Source organism: Astyanax mexicanus, chromosome 7 (genome assembly GCF_023375975.1).
Source record: "Astyanax mexicanus isolate ESR-SI-001 chromosome 7, AstMex3_surface, whole genome shotgun sequence".
NCBI lineage: Eukaryota > Metazoa > Chordata > Actinopteri > Characiformes > Acestrorhamphidae > Astyanax > Astyanax mexicanus.
This window is the reverse complement of record NC_064414.1, coordinates 25991071-26009746: the sequence shown is the minus strand read 5'-3', so window position 1 is coordinate 26009746 and position 18676 is coordinate 25991071. Positions and strand designations below refer to the sequence as shown.

Here is an 18676-nt window from a genome sequence, read left to right as displayed (position 1 = left end):
AACCAGAAACAATAACCAAACAATATAACTAATTATACTAACTTACAGGCTGCAAAAGCAGGCAAGCTCCACACAACAGGTGAAAAATAACTGGCAAAAGATTTGACATGTATATGTGTTCCTGTCAAATAGCTTGAGATGCTACTTGGAAGTTTAAGTTTAGTTTAGATGCTACTTGGAAGTTTCTTGTACTGGTGGTACATGATCTAAAAAGTGACCAACTGTCCTACAGCATTAATTAAAGCTTCTGGTACACCAACCAAGCAGCTGTAACACATCCTAGCACATTTTACAGCAGCTGACGCAATAACTAGAAAATACATCTTACAGCAGCTAGCATACCAAACTGCACATCTTAAAGCTGCTAACACACTAATCTGCACATCTTATAGCAACTGGCACATCACCTGGCACATTTTACAGCAAGGAATATACAGACCAAAACATCCTGAAGCACCCAGCACACCAACTTTCAAAAGCACTCGGCACACAAGCTAGCACATTGTATTCTTAAGATAAGAGATAAGATAATCCTTTATTCGTCCCACAGCGGGGAAATTTACAGTGTTACAGCAGCAAAGTGATAGCACATCACACAGAGGCAGAGACAAATAATAATATACACTATAATAAATAATAAAAATGTAAAAAATATAATGTAAAAAATAAAAATTGTGAATAATTTAAAATTATTACCAAGACAATGATGTCACATTCCTTTATAGACAATGGAACAGCAATATTATAGCTAGTGTTGTAAGAAAGTAGACAATGTTGTGATAGCATTTGACAAGGGTTGGTGGTTTGATTGCATTTTGGTGGTGTTGCTGGTTTTATAATATCAGTTTAATACAAAGCAGCATTGTAATTTATTTATATGGTGAAATCTGTGGGAAGATATACAACGGACTAAATTAAAAGATAAGAGTTGTTTTTCTGATGGAAAGAATAACATATACACTCTTTCTTATTGTATCATGGTCTCCTATCATGTTTCTTCAGTTTCTGTTTTATTACATATTTGAAGTGAACCATTGTTAAAATGTATTCTGAAGGATAGAAAATACTGGAAACAGAAACAGTGTTTTCATACAAAACTACATTGTGATATGGTGAAGTAAGTAAATCCCAAATACGTTCCAAAAGATAATATGGCCTCTCTAACTGCAGTGAGGATGTCTAGGCCTCTACCACAGCTCAAAACATCTCTCTGCAGGAATGCCATTCGAGTGACTCTCTGGCGCGCTTATTTTCGGGTTGCCAAGTTGTGACCCAGGCTCCAGCCTCATTCTATTATATGGCAAAACGTTTGTGTAATTGTTTTTAGAACAGACATCACTGATTTGCATTAAAAAAATCTTTCCTTTTCATAACATGGAATACAGCTGTATATACTATACGAAAATTGGGCAAGATCGTGCTTTTATCAACGATTCTGCACGTACCGAAAAATAGGTTTGTAAAACAGAGTAACTGGCAACCTTTGGATTGGATCCCGCCCTATTTCGTAGGACGTCACGTGGTGAGGATGCCCTCCTTCGCTCATTCGTGCAGGCCGCCCGGTTTGACTGGGCGACGGACTTTTTCCTAAAAACAAAAACAAACGAGTCTAGAGTCGTTTTAGTTTGGCGCGAGCTGTGGAGGGTCTAGTTTTTTGCCTCAGGTTGCGTCTTTCTGAAGATGCTCCGCGGCGGCTGGAAAAGGCGGAGTGTGATCGTGTTTGAAAAAGCCGGGTGAATTCTGCCGCTGCAGCCGACCAATCGGGAGTGAGTATTTTTCGCGCTGATTGGGATGAGTTTCATTGAGTCGAATGAATAGAGGTTGGAGAAACTGAAATGCTTCGCTTTGGGTTAAATTCAGCTGATGATTCATGTTCGTATCGTATGAGGAAAAATATTGCTTTATTAAACAATGCTGGTGAATATTGGGGGGAATATTATTGCTCTGTTTCTGAAGGGTTTGCTAATGCCGCTGGCTAGCCTGTCAGTAGAGGAGGAGCAGCTGCAGTATGCTAGGCTAACAGGCTAGCTGCTCTCTTTAGCAGGCTATCTGTTCTCTGGGCAAAGAGAGCTAAGCTAACGCAGTCTCTGGGTAGCTAGTTTAGCTTAGCTAGACACTTGCTAACATTCCCGCGGGTCCACGGCCCTTTACGCTAGCTATATCTGGTTTTCTTTTAAATCAGTTGCTTAAATATCGTTATGTAGACATGTTGGGTAACGTTAGGTTAGCTAGATAGTTCAATCTAAATATTTTTATTTAATGTCAAGGCTAGTTAGCTAGCTAAGCTAACCTAGCTTTTAGCTATGTAGGTAGCTAGGTTACTACTTTAGCCTTGTGCCGCCGCCGCTGCTGCCGCTGTCCTCTTAAAACGTTAATATCTAGCGTCAGCTAACGTGCAACCAAAGAGAAACACGTTAGATATGTAACTAATAGATTTGTAACTTGGTTCGCTAACGCAAGCTAAAGGCTGCTGTGATTTAGTCCTGAATAAGCTAGCTAACCTAGCTGGCTAGCTAACATAAGCTAGTTTAGTAACCTAGCTAACGTCATTGCGTGCATTTTCACTATTTTCATTGGTGGTCTATTGGGAAAGCTTCATTAAAGCAATTACTGAGATCATCTTGCTAGCTAGCTAACTATCTAGGTAACTGATAGCCTTATAGTTTTACAGTCTTCTCACATCATTAGCCTAGCTATAGCAGGGTTAGCTAAGGAAGGGGTTCTGTGAGATTGTCCATCTTGAATGACAATGAGTTTGCTACTTGCTAGCTTGTTGTCCTTGTCCGGGAATATATTGCTAGCCAGCTTGCTCGTACTCAACCGTGTGCCTTTTTGTGTATTTATTTTAACTTAACTTGTCGTTAACTTGTCATCATATTTTGTTCTAGTTAAATATGGCTGGTTCGTTAACCTATTTCACAGTTTTCAGGTTTTCAAAATGTAGCTATGCCATAAAACACAGGTGCAGAACGCATCTAGGTTGGCTAATATGGAAATATGAATGTTTTGCCTTTTTTACATCGGCTTTTATATCACTGCAGTTGAATAGGTGGGTAGCTAGCTGAAAAGATACCCTAGCTAGATAAAAAGTAGACTGCACACTGTAAAGCTCTGAACCATGATCTCATTTAGCAGCCCACCAGCCGGCCACCCACTCATTGCAAACTGAACAAACCTACACAGCTAGCTAGGAGGGTGGCCATTTTCATGCAGAGCAAACTCTAATTTCTTAAGCAACAATTCCTAAAGTGTTGCTGAGCTTTGTGATTTGGTACAACCAATTTAATATGGATGTTAGGACGTCTTCTCGGTCTGAGAGGGAAATACCGCCCGAATGCTTCGGGCTCTCGGTATGCAGTCGCTGCAGGTGCAGCCGCTGTGCTCGCTAATGCACTGCGGTGGCTTTCCTCTTTATTCTCTACTCTGTTGTAAATAAAATAATAAATATGCCATTATAGACACTGAAAATGTCCAGAAACTCAATTTTAAAGTTATATTTTCTTTGGCGAATTGAACAGTTGCAGCTATTGCATTCCCCAGGCCACAGTCTCTTACCTCAGTTTTGGCAAGATCTGTCTAATGCAGTTTTGACTGGTATAATTTCATTCTGACTAGACATATCAGGAAAATATACCCTTTATTTTGACCATTCACCATAATTTAACCATAATGTTACCATATGTTTTCCTCACTTTAATCAGTAATTATACATTTACTAATATATAAGAAGTGATCGTTCAATACAATCTTAATTTAGTTTTGACTTATTTAATTATGTGCATTTTTAATATATTCAGTGTTGGATATCAATATATATTTGTAATATAATTAGAAATGGATACAATTTGACTATATATTTCATGTGTCAATGTGTAAAATTAATATTGCACAAGCCGTTACTGAAAATCTGTACATGGAAGTCAATATAAAAAGCTTTGGTTACGAATTTTTTCATGTCTCTTAGTCTATTCTTCCTGATGTTTACAGAAAATTAATAGAACAACTGCCAGATTCAAATTATGTAAAAATTAAAAACGAAAAAAAAAATTGAGATTGAAGGTTTTGACGGTGACAAAACTGGCAATTTACGCTCTTAAAGCTTGCATTTAATTGTCATTTTCACAATTGAGCAATTAGAATCAACTAGATGCTCAGGTATTGCTTACTAAAAAACAGCCGATTTCTTACAAACTGTCGACAAACCAAAATCCGTTTAACTTTTCCCAAGGGCTCCTTTGAATTTGCGATTTTATTTTCCCTTGCATTCTTTTGTAAAATTGGTCTCCCTGTATTGCAAATGTTACTTGTACTCTGGTGCAAATAGTCAGTCCCAAATAATATTTCTACTAGTTGCAAAGTAGTTATGTGTATCAAGTGTCTAGTCTAGAATGAAGAAGGAGTTAATTTCTTTAGTTAAGTCTGCGTTTTGTTTTACAATAGGTCTCTGATTGGGAGTGATGGACAGTAAGGGGAGGTCTTTGCCTGCAATGCCTGAGCCAAAGAACCCCACCAGTATGAAGCAGCTCTCCGGTTCACCAGGTGGTTGTAAGGGACGTGGTGATGGAAGCACAGATCCTGCTCTTCTTTTGGATAAAGCAGCTGCGCAGATAGCAGCCACCCCTCAAGAAGGTGTTCTGCAGAAAATGAGTAACCACAACCACACGCACAGTCTCGACCACACTCATGAGCGTCTGAAGGATTTAACATCACGCTTGTTAAATGGTGATCAGGATAAAATGCCAAAGCTCTGTGCAGCCCCTGCTTCACCAACATTTCTTAAAGGAGTGGATGCTGGTTCTCCGCATGGCAGCCCGCAGAGGATATCTGAATCCTCCCCAGAGCTCACACTCAAAATAACCAAACATTTGACTAATGGGAAGTCGCCGCCACCAAGCCGTTATGAAGTGAGCTATGGAGAAGAAGGGAGCGAGGAGCTGAATGCCCCTTTGGGCCTATCGGAGGGCGTTCTGGACTCTCCAGATGATAGAAAAGAAGGGAAGAAGAGGAAGAGAGCACCTGTGAAGAAGAGAACACCTCCAAACAGAAGGCATCCAATTCTAGCTGCTGCTGTTGTCCCTGAGATATCCTCTTTTATGCACACCACCGTCGAGTCACCATGTGACAAAGCCACAGAATCGCAAAACCTCGCCCCTGACACAGATGTTCTACCTGCGGAGTCCCATGACATGACTGACACTGATGTTCCCGCCTGTGGACCTCCGTTGCCTGCTTTGGTATGGCTCTGTTTCAAATGTAGGGCCTGTCCTAATTGATCCAATTGCAAAAACTTGACTTTTGTGGAAGTTAGTCTAAAAATATTTAATTCCAAGAAATTTTGGAGCATTTTAATTGGCCGTCATGAACTTATGACACAATGTGAATAACTGCCAGACCAAACAAATGTCACAAATAAAGATGGACAAAGGTATTTGTCTGTAGGAGCATCAGTGGTAGTGTTATATTGCCTGCACCACTGTTTATTGTGAATAAACAGTTGATTATTTTTAGTTGTTCAATTTCAATTACAAATTACATTCAATATTCTCATTTAAAACATTTGGATTTTAATACAAACCATATTGTAAGTCCTGTTCACTAGTGTTTTCACACATCAAAATGTATGCAACGTTCATTTGACTTGAAATTTGGAAATCAGTCACTGTGTGTTTTTATATTAATGGTAGTAATGTTTGCTATTTTTAAACGAAGAGGATATGGAAGTATCGTAATTCCAGCTGCTTAAACTATGTGAAATGTCTGTGTCTCATAAAAATGCATTAGATTTCCAAGAACTACAATAGTCAATCTAAGATAAGTGATGAGCTAGAACATTTTCTCAGCCCTTTTTTTAAGGCCCACAGTCCTGCACATTTTAGTGCTCTGCCTGATTTAACACACACTGGAAAACCCTAAAATGTTTAGGGCAGTAGGCCTCCATGACCAGGGTTAAAAAATACAGGGCTAAAATGGCAAATGAAACGTACCAGTTATATTGATGTGTAGTAAAAACAAACAGTAGTATTGGTTGAGAGTATAAAACAGAATAGAACAGTATTTATATATAGAGTACTGTTTTTCTGTGTGACAGGTCATGTCTGTTGCTGAGGAAGACACTTGTATGGAAGGTGTGAATGAGGTAAAGGTGACACATTCACAGGAGCAATCTCATGCGCAGTTTGCAGTGGGTGATGTTGTCTGGACTAAAGTGTCCGGATACCCCTGGTGGCCATGTGTAGTCACTACAGACCCAGAAACTAACCTTCACTTCAGGCAGAAAGGTAAATAATGGAAAACAGTGTGATGGTGTAATGCTATTGCGTAGGATGACACTGATGACAATATTTATTTATTTTTAGCAGCAAACAGCAGGACAGGGTCATTCTACCACATACAGTATTTCAGTGACGCTCCAGAGAGAGGATACATTGCTGGGAAGAATATGGTCACATTTTCAGGAAAAGAGCAGTTCCCGGAGCTCTGCCGTGGTACCAGACAAACTAATGCACATACTGATGCGAGGAGGGTATGACCTATTATACATTATATTTAATATACACAGTACATTGTTTGTGTTGTTGTAATGAATGTCAGAATTAGAATGTATTAATAACTGTTTATTTAAGGTAGCACATGAATTGAGCTTTCCTTTTTTTTTCTTCTTCTTCTTCTTCAGCTATCAATCCCACGCAAGCTGCGAATATCGTGGGAGATGGGCATCTCTCAGGCAACAGAAGCTATAACTTTATCTGCAGAAGAGCGATTGGCCAAGTTCAGTTTCACATATGAGGGAAACCAGCCACAGTTTAATTCTCACATGCTACAAGTGTTGCAGCAGCAGCGTGAACAGCAGCAGCAGCATGAACAGCAGGATCATGAAACATTTCCTGAGACAGCCAGCCTTACTCCCCCAGACTCCACTCAGTCCAGCCCAATTACTGTACAGACTCCCAGCAGCCCTATTCCGTTCCCCTGTCCCACCGACAGTAGCACTTCAGCAGGGAAAATGCCCCTTGCCACTAAAGCACGTAAAGCACCAGCCAAGAAGGGGCAATGTAATCGTCCCAACACTTCTGTACAGAGAAGAAAGAAAGCAGTTGTTCCAGTTGTTGTTCTCCCTCACGTTGACTCTACTGTACAGGTTAGTAGAGGAAGTAGTACAGCGTCTAACAGACAATTTACTCTCTTTCTCTCTTGCCTGCTTTATGGAGTTTGTTTTTATGCATTTCAGGGGATATCCATTGCCTCAAATAAACCTGAACCTAAGAGAAAAACACAATCTGGAAAATTGCCTAAAAAGATGTGGCTGAAACAAGAGGTTTGAATTTTTCTTTTTATGTATAAATTGATGTAATTTCCATTTTTATTTTGCTTGTTCCAACTTTCTAAATGTCAATTTACAGGATATCCTCTTCGTTGACATTGAACCTCAATTAAAAGCACCTCAGAATAAACCGCGAAAACTCAGGCAGAAGTTTCCAGCTGCACCAAGCTCTCTAAAAAGAAAGAAAATTAAGACAGCTGCAAGTATTGCAGAAAATCCAAGTACAGAGCTAGCAAAGCCAGTAGAAACAGGTGAGTCATCAAGCTCTTTATGTATGTGAGCTCAATATAGCTTAATATAGGCTGTTACCAGATCTTTGACTGAACTTACTGTCTTATCTCAAGATGAAAAGGTGGGCAAGATAAGGAGAAAGCCTAGGAAGAACACTGCAGAAGCTGCCCCTAGAGGTGAGTTGTAGTTATTCCCACAATGATGTTTTCATGTTAAAATGAAATCATTGTAGGTATTTTGGGTGTTTTAACTGAAAGCAATTTGTAATTTTGCTCTTTCCACAGGTAGGAAGAAGGCCTTAAAGCGTGCACTTGAAATGATTGATGAAGAAGAAGAAGAGGAGGAGGAGGAGCACCATCCTAAAAAGAGAGCCAAGCTGGGGGAGGGTGTAAAACGACGCAGGGCTGTAAAGGTATGTCAATCTCAGATGTAGTTAAATGTAAAATCTATCATTAATATATCAGAGATTCTATCCTATGATGTATGTCCAATGCTAGAAGCATTGTCATGAGTATTGATGTCATGGATCGGATTGTTTTTCAGAACAGAATAAAACAAAAGCAAGGAATTAAACATATATTTATATTTCTCCAGCTTCCACTTTTTTGCTCCTTTTATCCCTTCACAAGAGTTCTGCCTATGGGAGTCGCATAAAGGGGGCCCAATAGCCTATTTTATTGATCTATTTATGCACACTTGAGCTTCCTGTTTTGTTTTGTGTATTTTATTATTCAATAAAAAAGTGACATGCATAAAGAGGCGTATCTGTAGCACAGGACTTCTTCGTCTTGGCTGGAGGTTTTAGCCATCTGTGGTTAGGGTAACAGAATATATCTTTAGTAATTATTTGACAATTCTGATCTTTAAAAGATGTTCGTACTGAAGTGAAGTGTGTGTGTGTGAGGGGAATTTCGTAGCATGGCTTAAACTCTTTCACTCTGTTTTCAAACCTGGAGTATGGCATCTATCCTACAATAGCTTTAGTTTGCACTGATTCCACATTGATTACTGATTCACCTGAAACGTGTAGCAGCGATGGATGAGTTGCTGCTGTAATATGGCTTTGTTGTGCCACAGTGTCCATATACGGTAGCAGTTTTGTCCCCCGCCATCAGTAAAACTTTGATTGTGCTTATTCTTCCTAAAAGGTGCAGACAACAGAGCCATCTGACAGCACAAGAAGAAGAAAGAAACAAATTTTATCCGTGGAGAAAAGAAAGGGTTTCAGAGCATCAGCTTCAGGTAAGTGAGCCCAGCCCAGCAGTGCAGTACAGATAGACGTATGTGTTGTGTGTAATTGTTTAATGAGAGTTTGTGTGTGTGTGTGTGTGTGTGTGTATATATATATATATATATATATATATATATATATATATATATATATATATATATATATATATATATATATATATATATATAAATGTATCTGCTATTCTACATCTTTTTTTTTTGTGTCAGCAGAGGAACCTCCAGTCAAGGCCAAACGTGTTAGGAAGAGGAAGAAGGATGGTAACCAATTACTCGCTGCCTCTTCCAAGAAGCGTCGCCAGTTAGAGCTAGAGGTACATTTGTTCTGGGTGGTACATTTGTTCTAAATCATCCTTGATATATGCCACAAAGGATTTTTTAAAATTATGCAGTTAATCTCTTTTCACAATCATGCTTTACAATTGACAGGCAAATGGGTGTTTTTGGTTACCTTTTCTTACAAATGTCCAGCCAGTGTTGTTTTTTTTTTTTTTTTTTTTTTTTGACTTTCAGATTTAATCTTGCTCTTTTCCATTTTACTTTAATTACGTAATGTTTAGAACTAGGGGTTAAGGTTGATCACGCAAATTGAAAGAATCAGAATCCGGATCACTGATGTATCAAAAAAGTTACATTGTTAATCTACAAGTTCTCTGTAGAATGCTCATGTTGCGAGTGTGTTTGCAGCCGCTCACGCTGTTAGTGCTAATTTATGTCCGTTTAGCACAGAGGCTAATTCATCAAGCTATATGTTGAGCCCTTCGCTAGGTGCTGTCTGTCGCTCTCTCATGCACACGCACACACAATCAAATGACTCTGCAAAAAAAAGTGATTGTCCTATTTAAAACTTTGGCTTAACATTTTATATAATTGGAAAAAAAACAAAAAAACATCTGGTACATGTGAATATTTGCACAGAGAGTGTATAGAGTGTATAAGTTCTGTGCGATATGACAATAAATATTGCGTGGACGATAGAAAAGTATCTATTGTGCTATTTACCTTCTATCATCCCTATCGTTTCTACAGTAATTTCATCAATTATTCATGCAAATATATAAAGTAGACTAAGATGAAATGTATTGGCGTGGTCACTTTGCATAAACTCGGTTTATATAAGTGATGATAAAGTAATCTTTGCAACAAAAAAAAAAGCTTCATAATGTAGTTTTGCGACATGACGCTGCTTTACGTTATTTGACGGACAAAATAAAAATAGCTACTGGATTTACCTCATCTGTTTTCATTTTATACATATATATTGCTCCACTAAAAGGTAGTAATTCTCATTTTTGAAAGTTTGGTTTAACGTCACTTTGAGATAAATTTGGAAAAAAAATGAGCAATTACATTATTTTGTTGGATTTTTCGAAGAATAACTGAAAACATACTCAAATGTGGTATATTATGATGTATATCGTTATCGTGATATTAAAAAAATCATATCGTGATCTATGTTTTTCCCATATCGCCCAGCACCAGAGTGTATGCGCTGACATCTTATTCCTGCCGAAGCACACCTCCTTAATCAGACTGAGTGGCAAAATATTCTACAACATGGCTGTCTGAGTTTCTCAGTGGAAAACGACAAAGTTCTACTAAGAGTTACTCTGTTTGTACAGTCAGTCACACAACAGCTCTTTTTTGCGTTCACATTATCCACACTGAATGCTAAGACTGCCACTCAGTCTGTTTTTGCTACAGAATAAACCACAGTGATTTCCACCAACTGCGATGTCATGTACATAGCCTCTATTGATTTCTTTGGTTGGATGGATTTTTAATGTTATAAAGTAAGGTTTAATTAGCTGCTATGTCTTGTGCAATTTTATATCTGCTTGTCATTTCTAGACCACAGTTACTGCATTAATTGCTTATCTTAATCAATCTCCTTTTTCTGCCCAGTAAAGTTCATTAATCAAAGTTTATTTTATAAAATGTGTTTCAGGCTTTGTGTGAGGACAGACCTGATTCTCCCAGTGACAGCACAGATGAAACCCACACGACCAAGAGGGCCAGTGTTAAGAAGGAGAGTGTGTGTCAGGTTAGTGTGTGCACACTATAATCTATTTTTTTTGTTTTTGTTAATTTGTGCAGGCATATTTTTGACAGTATGTTTGTATAGGTTTGTGAGAAGACGAGTGAGGACTTGGTGACGTGTGAAGGACATTGCTTTGCTACGTATCACTTGCAGTGTTTGGGTTTGGACCATCCGACAGACAAGGTGCTCTGTACTGCCTGCAGGACGGGTGAGCAGGAACAACTTTCTGTATAAACTCAGATATTGCACTACAAACTGTGTCATTTTTATAAATACATTAATTTCATTTTCTGATTTTCTTTTTAGGAGTGCATGCATGTTTTACCTGTAAACAGTCTGAAGGGGAGGTAAAACGTTGCAGTGTTCTGCACTGTGGAAAATACTACCATGAGGCGTGTTTGCGGTTGAGTGCGCTGACTGTGTTTGATAACCGAGGATTCCGCTGCCCTCTGCACACCTGCCTCAGTTGTCACTACAGCAACCGTGGTACTGCAAAAGCCACCAAAGGTAAGACTTTTAGGCTGGTCCTACTTCTTTGTTTTCCTCTCTCGCACTTCCTCTCAATTTTTTTTTATTGTGTGATGTTTTTTTTTTCTATTTATTATTATGTTTATTTTAGGAAAGATGATTCGTTGTCTCCGCTGCCCAGTGGCCTATCATGCTGGAGATCTGTGCGTAGCTGCAGGAAGTGAGATGCTGACATCTACTGCGATTGTGTGTACTAATCACTTTAACCCTAAAAAGGGTTACAGTCATCACTCGCACGTCAATGTCAGCTGGTGTTTCATCTGCTCCAAGGGTAAGAAGATTCTTTAAATTGAACATTTGATTACTGGGGTTAATGGTAGTAGGGCTGGGTATCAATTTAAAAGTTTCTATACAGATACTCAAACAATACTTTTTTTTCTAAACCTTTTTATTAAATGTAACTAAAGAAATTCAAAAAGCAATAATTGTTCTCACACATTTATTTAACAGCCGACATATTTTAAGATCTTGTTGGAAAAAAAACGATGAGCATGTTTGTGACGCTTTATTAGGAACAAGAACAACAGCATTACCTGTGCTTAAACTAGAAATTTTGTTCCCTAAGCATATTTCTGGATGCATTGCTGTTTTTAACAGTACTTTTAAAGAAATATGTACATAAAATGCATGCTCTTCACCTGCCAATGGACATGATTTTACTATAATTTCTATAATTTTGGTAAATAATGATGATAAATATTTGCATTAATAAAATTACATTTTTATTTTGTTTTAGTAGTGTATTGTTGTGGAAAAAAATCAGTGTTTTGTCATTTTGTCAATATTATTTTATGGACATATTGCCCACCCTAGTGTCAATCACTACGAAACAAAAATTTGAATGCTGGTAGTTCCCTGTATTTTATTTTTATTTGTTTTTTATATACACTTTACAGTTTAGAATCTTGGTTATGTGGCGAGTTACATATATATAATTTGTATGTGTTTGTGTGTTCCAGGTGGTCGTCTGCTATGCTGTGAGTCGTGTCCGGCTGCGTTTCATCCTGACTGCCTAAATATTGCCATGCCTGATGGCAGCTGGTTCTGTAACGACTGCCGCTCAGGAAAGAAGCCCAAGTACAGGGACATTATCTGGGTCAAACTGGGCAATTACAGGCAAGTCTGAGCTTGCACTGAATATGAAAGCATTAGATATTTTACTACAGATATTTGGTCTTAATAATAAATGTTATGGTCAATTACTGCAGTATCCATCATCTACCTTGAAAAATAGTAATCATTGTTAAGCAGAAGTGTGGTGCTTGAAGAATACGATAACTTTTACTCAAGTCACTTTATTTGTAGAGCACTTGTACTTTTACTCAAATTTGGCTCTCTACCACTTTATAAATCTCTGTTTTTAGGCAAAAATAAATTTCCTATCATTAATTAAAAATGGCAGTTCTTGCCGTAACTGATTGTTTATGTAAGTGCTTGATGGTGGAGTTTTTATCTTAAATACTGATTAATTAAGATCTACTCTGAAAACCTAGGTGGTGGCCAGCAGAAATCCGTCATCCCAGAAACATCCCTACAAATATCCAGCACCTGCGGCATGAAATCGGGGAGTTTCCTGTTTACTTCTTTGGGTCGAAGGACTACTTCTGGACCCACCAAGGCCGTGTGTTCCCTTATATAGAAGGAGACAGGGGGAGCAGGCACCAGAGGAATGGAATTGGGAAAGTCTTTAAAACTGGTAAGGGATGGTTGTTGGTTATACTTTCACATAAAAAAAAAAAAAGAAAATAATAATCAAAAAACAAATTTGATATTTTTTCTCTTTCTCCAAATAATCAACCAGCCTAGACATTTTTGTATATATTAGTTTACACCTAATCCAGCACTTTCATCATGCCAGTCACTTAATTAATTTTACCATATGGCTCTAAAACAAAACTATTGGAAGCAAATTTGCCAGAGATTATGCTGTAATTTGGTGAGAGTATGTGTGATTGATTTTGAATTTGGTGGAATTTTCAGTTAACATTTATTTCAGCATTTTAATTGATGCTAGACTATTATTGATTTTTTTAAGTAATGAACAGATGGCAGGTTGAATAGGACAGACGGACCACAAAAGCACACCTAATGCTCCTGCCAGGAAAATAGCCTATGAGCTATCTTGGAATTAAACCTCCATTACTACTACTGTTTCATCTTTTTGATGTAAGCACTGCAGCTTCATTCATTTCACTGTGTACTTTATTCTTCCTGTAGCTCTTTTGGAGGCGGAGACTCGATTTAAACAGATAAAAATGGAGAGAGAAGCTAAAGAGGCTCACGAGAACAACAAGAAACCGCCACCATATAAATACATCAAGGTACCAGCTTATTACATTTATTTTATTACTTTTTTGTTTGATTGGTTTTCTGTAATATACACATCAATTTATATATATTTTAAATGTATTAGATGGTGGTTTCCATTATCTAATAATGGAATGTTTTTCACAATTTTTTTTTTCTAGACAAACAAACCATGTGGCCGGGTCCAGATCTACACAGCTGATATCTCTGAGATCCCAAAGTGTAACTGTAAACCCACCGATGAACGCCCTTGTAGCTTTGAGTCAGAGTGTCTGAACCGCATGCTGCTGTACGAGTGCCACCCGCAGGTGTGTCCAGCTGGAGAACGCTGCATGAACCAGGACTTCACCAAGCGCCTGTACCCCGAGACCAAGACCATTCGTACCGCCGGAAAGGGCTGGGGTCTCTTAACTCTACGAGACATCAAGAAGGTTGGCACCAACACGTCTATTAATTATCTACTGGAAATTATCAGTATTTGACTGTTTGGATTCCTTAATAAAAAATAATAAATGAAAAAAAAAACTAATAGTAATAAGTGTTCAGCTGGTTTGTCAGGCATAATGTGAACCTATTTATTAAAATTTTAATCAGGTCTTGTTTTTTCACTCAGGGCGAGTTTGTGAATGAGTATGTTGGAGAGCTGATCGATGAGGAAGAGTGCAGAGCCAGGATCAGATATGCTCAGGAGAATGACATCACTCACTTCTACATGCTCACTATCAACAAGGTAAAGAGTGCAGCTGGATTTACATGCATGCATGTTACTGTTTATATTACTGTAATATTTTGTTTTATTATTCACTTTTTTTGTGCTTTTTATTTCTTTAAATGTCTTCAGTTTTGTGTAGCTAATAATTATTTCTGAAATAATTTTGTAATGTGTTTGCTCTCACTGCACAGTCTGCAGTCTGTTCAGTGGCTGGACAGTGTGCAGTAGAGCTAGAGGAGCAGTATTTGTTTGGGAGTGCCACTGAACAGTGTGCTGTGGCATTACAGTAATTAATACTACAGCCATATGTAGTAATATCCATTATTAAAAGATTGAGGTAAAGAGGATGAGAAATTAACTTTGTTTGGTTATAAACACTCCATTGCTGCTCTGTTTGCAGCTGCGCGGTTCGGCTGGTAAGTGCACATCGTTACTAGGTTACCTGTATATGGTGGAGTAATACATGGAGAGCTTTTTTTAACAGTGCATCAACCGGCTGATAACAGCACATATAGAAGTCAACTAGCTGTGGTATAGTTAGTGTTGTTTAATCCCTGCCCACTAGATAGCAGTGTTGTACTCTGTTGATTGATTCCAGTGTTCTGATTGCAAAAAAAACTATTCTGGGGCAACTTTTACTGATTGGCTCCAGCAGACTGAGGCATTGCCACTATGATCTGAGAATTGCCAGAGTCCAAGAGCACAGTTTGCCTTGTTCTCAATTATTATTATTATTTTTTTTTTTCTCTCCCTAATTTTGACCAATTTATATAAACAAACATGCATACACAAGGTGCACTGGATTATAAGGCACAATTTTGTTTTTTGAGAAAAGTTCAGTAACCACTATAGTTGCATCACAGTATGATTTTTTTTTTTAATTATTATTATTAATTATGTATGCCATTATTTATCACAAAAGGGATTTAGTGCTGCACTGAATCAGTTCCCCAGAACATCCTTTCAACTTATTATTATATCATCTATTTACTGACATTTTACCTCAAATATGGACATTTATTAGTACAATTTTTATGTAGTACCATAAAAATGCCACATATCCCACCACTGATTGATTTAAGGCCAGATTTACACAGCATCCTCACCTATATTTAAATGTAACCTGTGCTTATTTGTTATCTGTGTGCAGGACCGGATCATAGATGCAGGACCGAAAGGGAATTACTCTCGCTTCATGAATCACAGCTGCCAGCCCAACTGTGAGACTCAGAAATGGACTGTGAATGGAGACACTCGCGTGGGCCTTTTTGCTGTTTGTGACATCCCAACAGGTACACTTTAGAAAGATTAATAAGATTCTTATTAGAATGCTCATTAGAATTCATTACAAAGCAGAACCCAGAGAACAGCCTGCGATACCTGCTCAGATCTCCTATTGCTAATATGCTCATCACTAATTACTAAAGTGTTGCTTGTGTACCTTTTTGAGTATAAGAGAGTTCTGTACAGGTAAAAGTTGTGCTGTTTGGAAGAGTGTTGCTTCGGTTATTATTTAAGGTCTGGTTGTCTTGTTCTGTCTGCAGGTACAGAGCTGACTTTTAACTACAATTTGGATTGTCTTGGAAATGAGAAGACTGTGTGTCGCTGTGGTGCACCCAACTGCAGTGGCTTTTTAGGAGACAGACCCAAGGTGAGTCCACCTTTGGCAAGCCTTGTGCTTTTTTTTAATTATTAAAAAAATACGTATTGTGAACCTGAGGATCCGATCACCAGGGTTCGTACAGTCATGATAAACCTGGAAAACTCATATAATTAGAAAATAGCAATTAAATACGTTAGCTCAGAGTTAATCAAGTAATTAAGCCCTAGCCAATGGAGCTTTCAGGATCTGACACACGCTTTATTATTAAATATTGTATGTCAGCACTTTTATAAGATTCATTTTAGACCTACTATAATAATTTTGATTATAGTTTTAGTTGCTTTTTGGTTTTATTGTCTGTCTGCACTGATGTTTTTGGTCATGAAAAAATTCCTTTAACACATTGAATAGTCATAGAAAAATCATGGAGATTTATTGGTTAAAAAGTGTATGAACCCTGAATCACACTCTGCTGCAGATCGCTCCGACTTCAGAGTCTAAATCCAAGCCACAGAAAAAGAAGCCTCGGAAACGGCGTGCTCGGAGCGAGGGGAAGAAGCAGTCGGAGGACGAGTGTTTCCGATGTGGGGACGGAGGGCAGCTGGTCCTGTGTGATAAGAAGGGCTGCACAAAAGCCTACCACCTGTCCTGCCTGGACCGCACCAAGAGGCCATTCGGTAAGGCCCATTTTTGTTGTGTAGCCTCCTACCTGTTCACACAGGGTATCTGTAACTAATGCTGTTTGTAGTTTTGTGATCAAACAACTTTTGACTGTTTTTCCTTCTTTACTGATTTTGCTTATCTGATGAACAGGTCGTTGGGACTGCCCCTGGCATCACTGTGATGTGTGCGGGAAGCCTTCCGATGCCTTCTGCCAGCACTGTCCCAACTCCTTCTGTAAGGCCCACGAGGAGGGTGCGCTTCGACCACACCCCGTCACAAGCCGACTGTGCTGTCAAGAGCACGACGACACAGACCTGCAGGCTTCAGCAGAGGCTGCCAAGGAGCTGTCCAGCACCTCTCAGGCTTCCCTTCCCAAAAAAACAGCCAGGCGTGGCCGCAACCCTGGCACCAAGAACACCCCCAAAAGGGCTACTAGTAAGACCCCCAGGAAGAGCTCAAAAAAGGCAGCAGAAGTGTAGAGCTGGTGAGACCACTCTTCTTCCCTCTCCCTTTTTCCCCTCCATGGCCTGTCCAACCACGCCTCCTCCCTCTGCTCATGATTCAGTGGTATTGACGTCGTCGTGACTGTTTTCCAAAACTGAAAGCACTGTGTTTGTGTGTGTTTGTGTGTGTGTGTGTGTGTGTGTGTGTGTATTTGTGTCTGATCAGGGAAATATGTGAAGACTGTAGAGCTCCAGGGAGCTCCCACATCAGGTCCCCCACCCCTCACACACTCAACCTCTCTCCGAGTCGAGTGTGCGCACACTGAAAAACACACTCGCGCACACTTGAGTCAATGTGTGATAAACAGAGCCAACAAGACCAAACAGCCTCGTTATATTACACAGCATTATCGACGCCAAACTTGAATCTTTTTTTATGCCTGTTTTAATCCTGGAGATAGATGCCTTTTTTTAACAGTAGATATGTATATGGAAATGTATATGAAAGACCAAAATTATAATACTGGAATTATTGATAGTAACAGATTGCCAGTAAGGAGTCTGATTTTTTTTTTTTTTTTTTTTTTTTTATTGTTTTATTTTTTTTTTTTAATAACCAGTGGTATCGTTAAATTTAAGACACTATGGATAGCCCTTGAATTACATTTTCTTTTTATAGTCAATAATAGAATGCATTTAACTATAGAGCAGCATATTTTTAGCACATTTTTGTTAGCTCATTTTTTTTGAGTTTACATATCTTGCTAGAATGTTAAATACGTCTCCGTGAAATCTACCTATTCAGAGTTGTTTTTAAAGGCACAGTAAATTCAGACAGGGCGCTTCTGTGATATTTGGGTGAAATAAAGCTTTTTAAAGCAATTCACTGTTTGTGTTTGCTTTTTTGCTTTTGTACAATAATGCTGTTTTCATTTGAAATCTCATTTGAAGGCTACAGTTCTCTACACCTTTACCATGCAAAGGGAAAAATTGTTTTCTGGTGCCACAAACATTTTTTAGGCTACTAAGAACTAAACTATATAGACTAGAGTTCAAAATCCAAGATGGCTGCACCACACATTAACAGTAGTAAAAGAAGTTGTGTTATACAGTTTATTAGTTATATCCATTTTATTGTTTCATTAAATCCATCTTCTACACAAAATACAGCGTAATGCATTATATACAAGTATGACTAACAGTGCTAACCTGGGAAAAATGGGACATGTTTTTATTGAGTAAAGGATGTTGAACTAAAATAATCCTTTTTTTTTTTTCATTTAGTGTAAAATGATTGTATTGTTTATCTGAAATGCAGAATAAACATGGTAGACCAGAGAAAGTATAATAACTACGACTTGAATCTCTTTTTCTTCCAGTTGCTCTCCAGATTATCAAATAATTTGTTAAATTTGACACCACATTATGAAAATAGAAATATTACACTGTAAATATCCTAAAGCACAAGGAATATTACTGTGCCAATATCATTAGTGTCGACACTTAGAGCAGACACCTACACATTTTCCTTACTTTTTGTGCTTTGTGTAGTTAGACACTATTTTAGCTTTAGGTTTTT

The 18676-nt window shown here is 38.3% G+C and overlaps 1 protein-coding gene across 7 annotated transcripts; it reads left to right on the top strand.

Annotated features, from left to right (window-relative positions):
* The first annotated feature begins 1527 nt into the window (after nt 1-1527).
* nsd2 (nuclear receptor binding SET domain protein 2) lies at nt 1528-18448 on the top strand. 7 transcript variants are annotated; one of them, XM_007230903.4, is made up of 25 exons: nt 1529-1766; nt 4441-5234; nt 6089-6278; nt 6357-6523; nt 6674-7138; nt 7229-7315; nt 7401-7572; nt 7666-7728; nt 7837-7964; nt 8701-8794; nt 9011-9114; nt 10749-10844; nt 10926-11049; nt 11148-11348; nt 11461-11640; nt 12329-12485; nt 12863-13065; nt 13587-13690; nt 13838-14107; nt 14290-14406; nt 15539-15680; nt 15933-16039; nt 16470-16668; nt 16805-17138; nt 17324-18448. In XM_007230903.4, the coding sequence occupies exons 2-24, from the start codon at nt 4458-4460 to the stop codon at nt 17131-17133; spliced, it is 4476 nt and encodes a 1491-aa protein (XP_007230965.2). In that variant the 5' UTR covers nt 1529-1766; nt 4441-4457; the 3' UTR covers nt 17134-17138; nt 17324-18448. The 7 variants fall into 7 exon arrangements, with proteins under 7 accessions (XP_007230968.2, XP_007230965.2, XP_007230967.2 ...); XM_007230906.4 differs by having other exon boundaries at nt 1528-1766; nt 6360-6523; nt 16805-18448; XM_007230905.4 differs by having other exon boundaries at nt 9014-9114; nt 16805-18448.
* The last annotated feature ends 228 nt before the right edge of the window (nt 18449-18676 follow it).

Bases quoted from the DNA above. Each gene is read 5' to 3' on its own strand.
- nsd2 (XM_007230903.4), top strand. From the start codon at position 4,458: ATGGACAGTAAGGGGAGGTCTTTGCCTGCAATGCCTGAGCCAAAGAAC. The intron at 7,316-7,400 runs GTTTGAATTTTT...GTCAATTTACAG, and splicing joins AGATGTGGCTGAAACAAGAG to GATATCCTCTTCGTTGACAT. The intron at 8,795-9,010 runs GTAAGTGAGCCC...TTTTTGTGTCAG, and splicing joins TTTCAGAGCATCAGCTTCAG to CAGAGGAACCTCCAGTCAAG.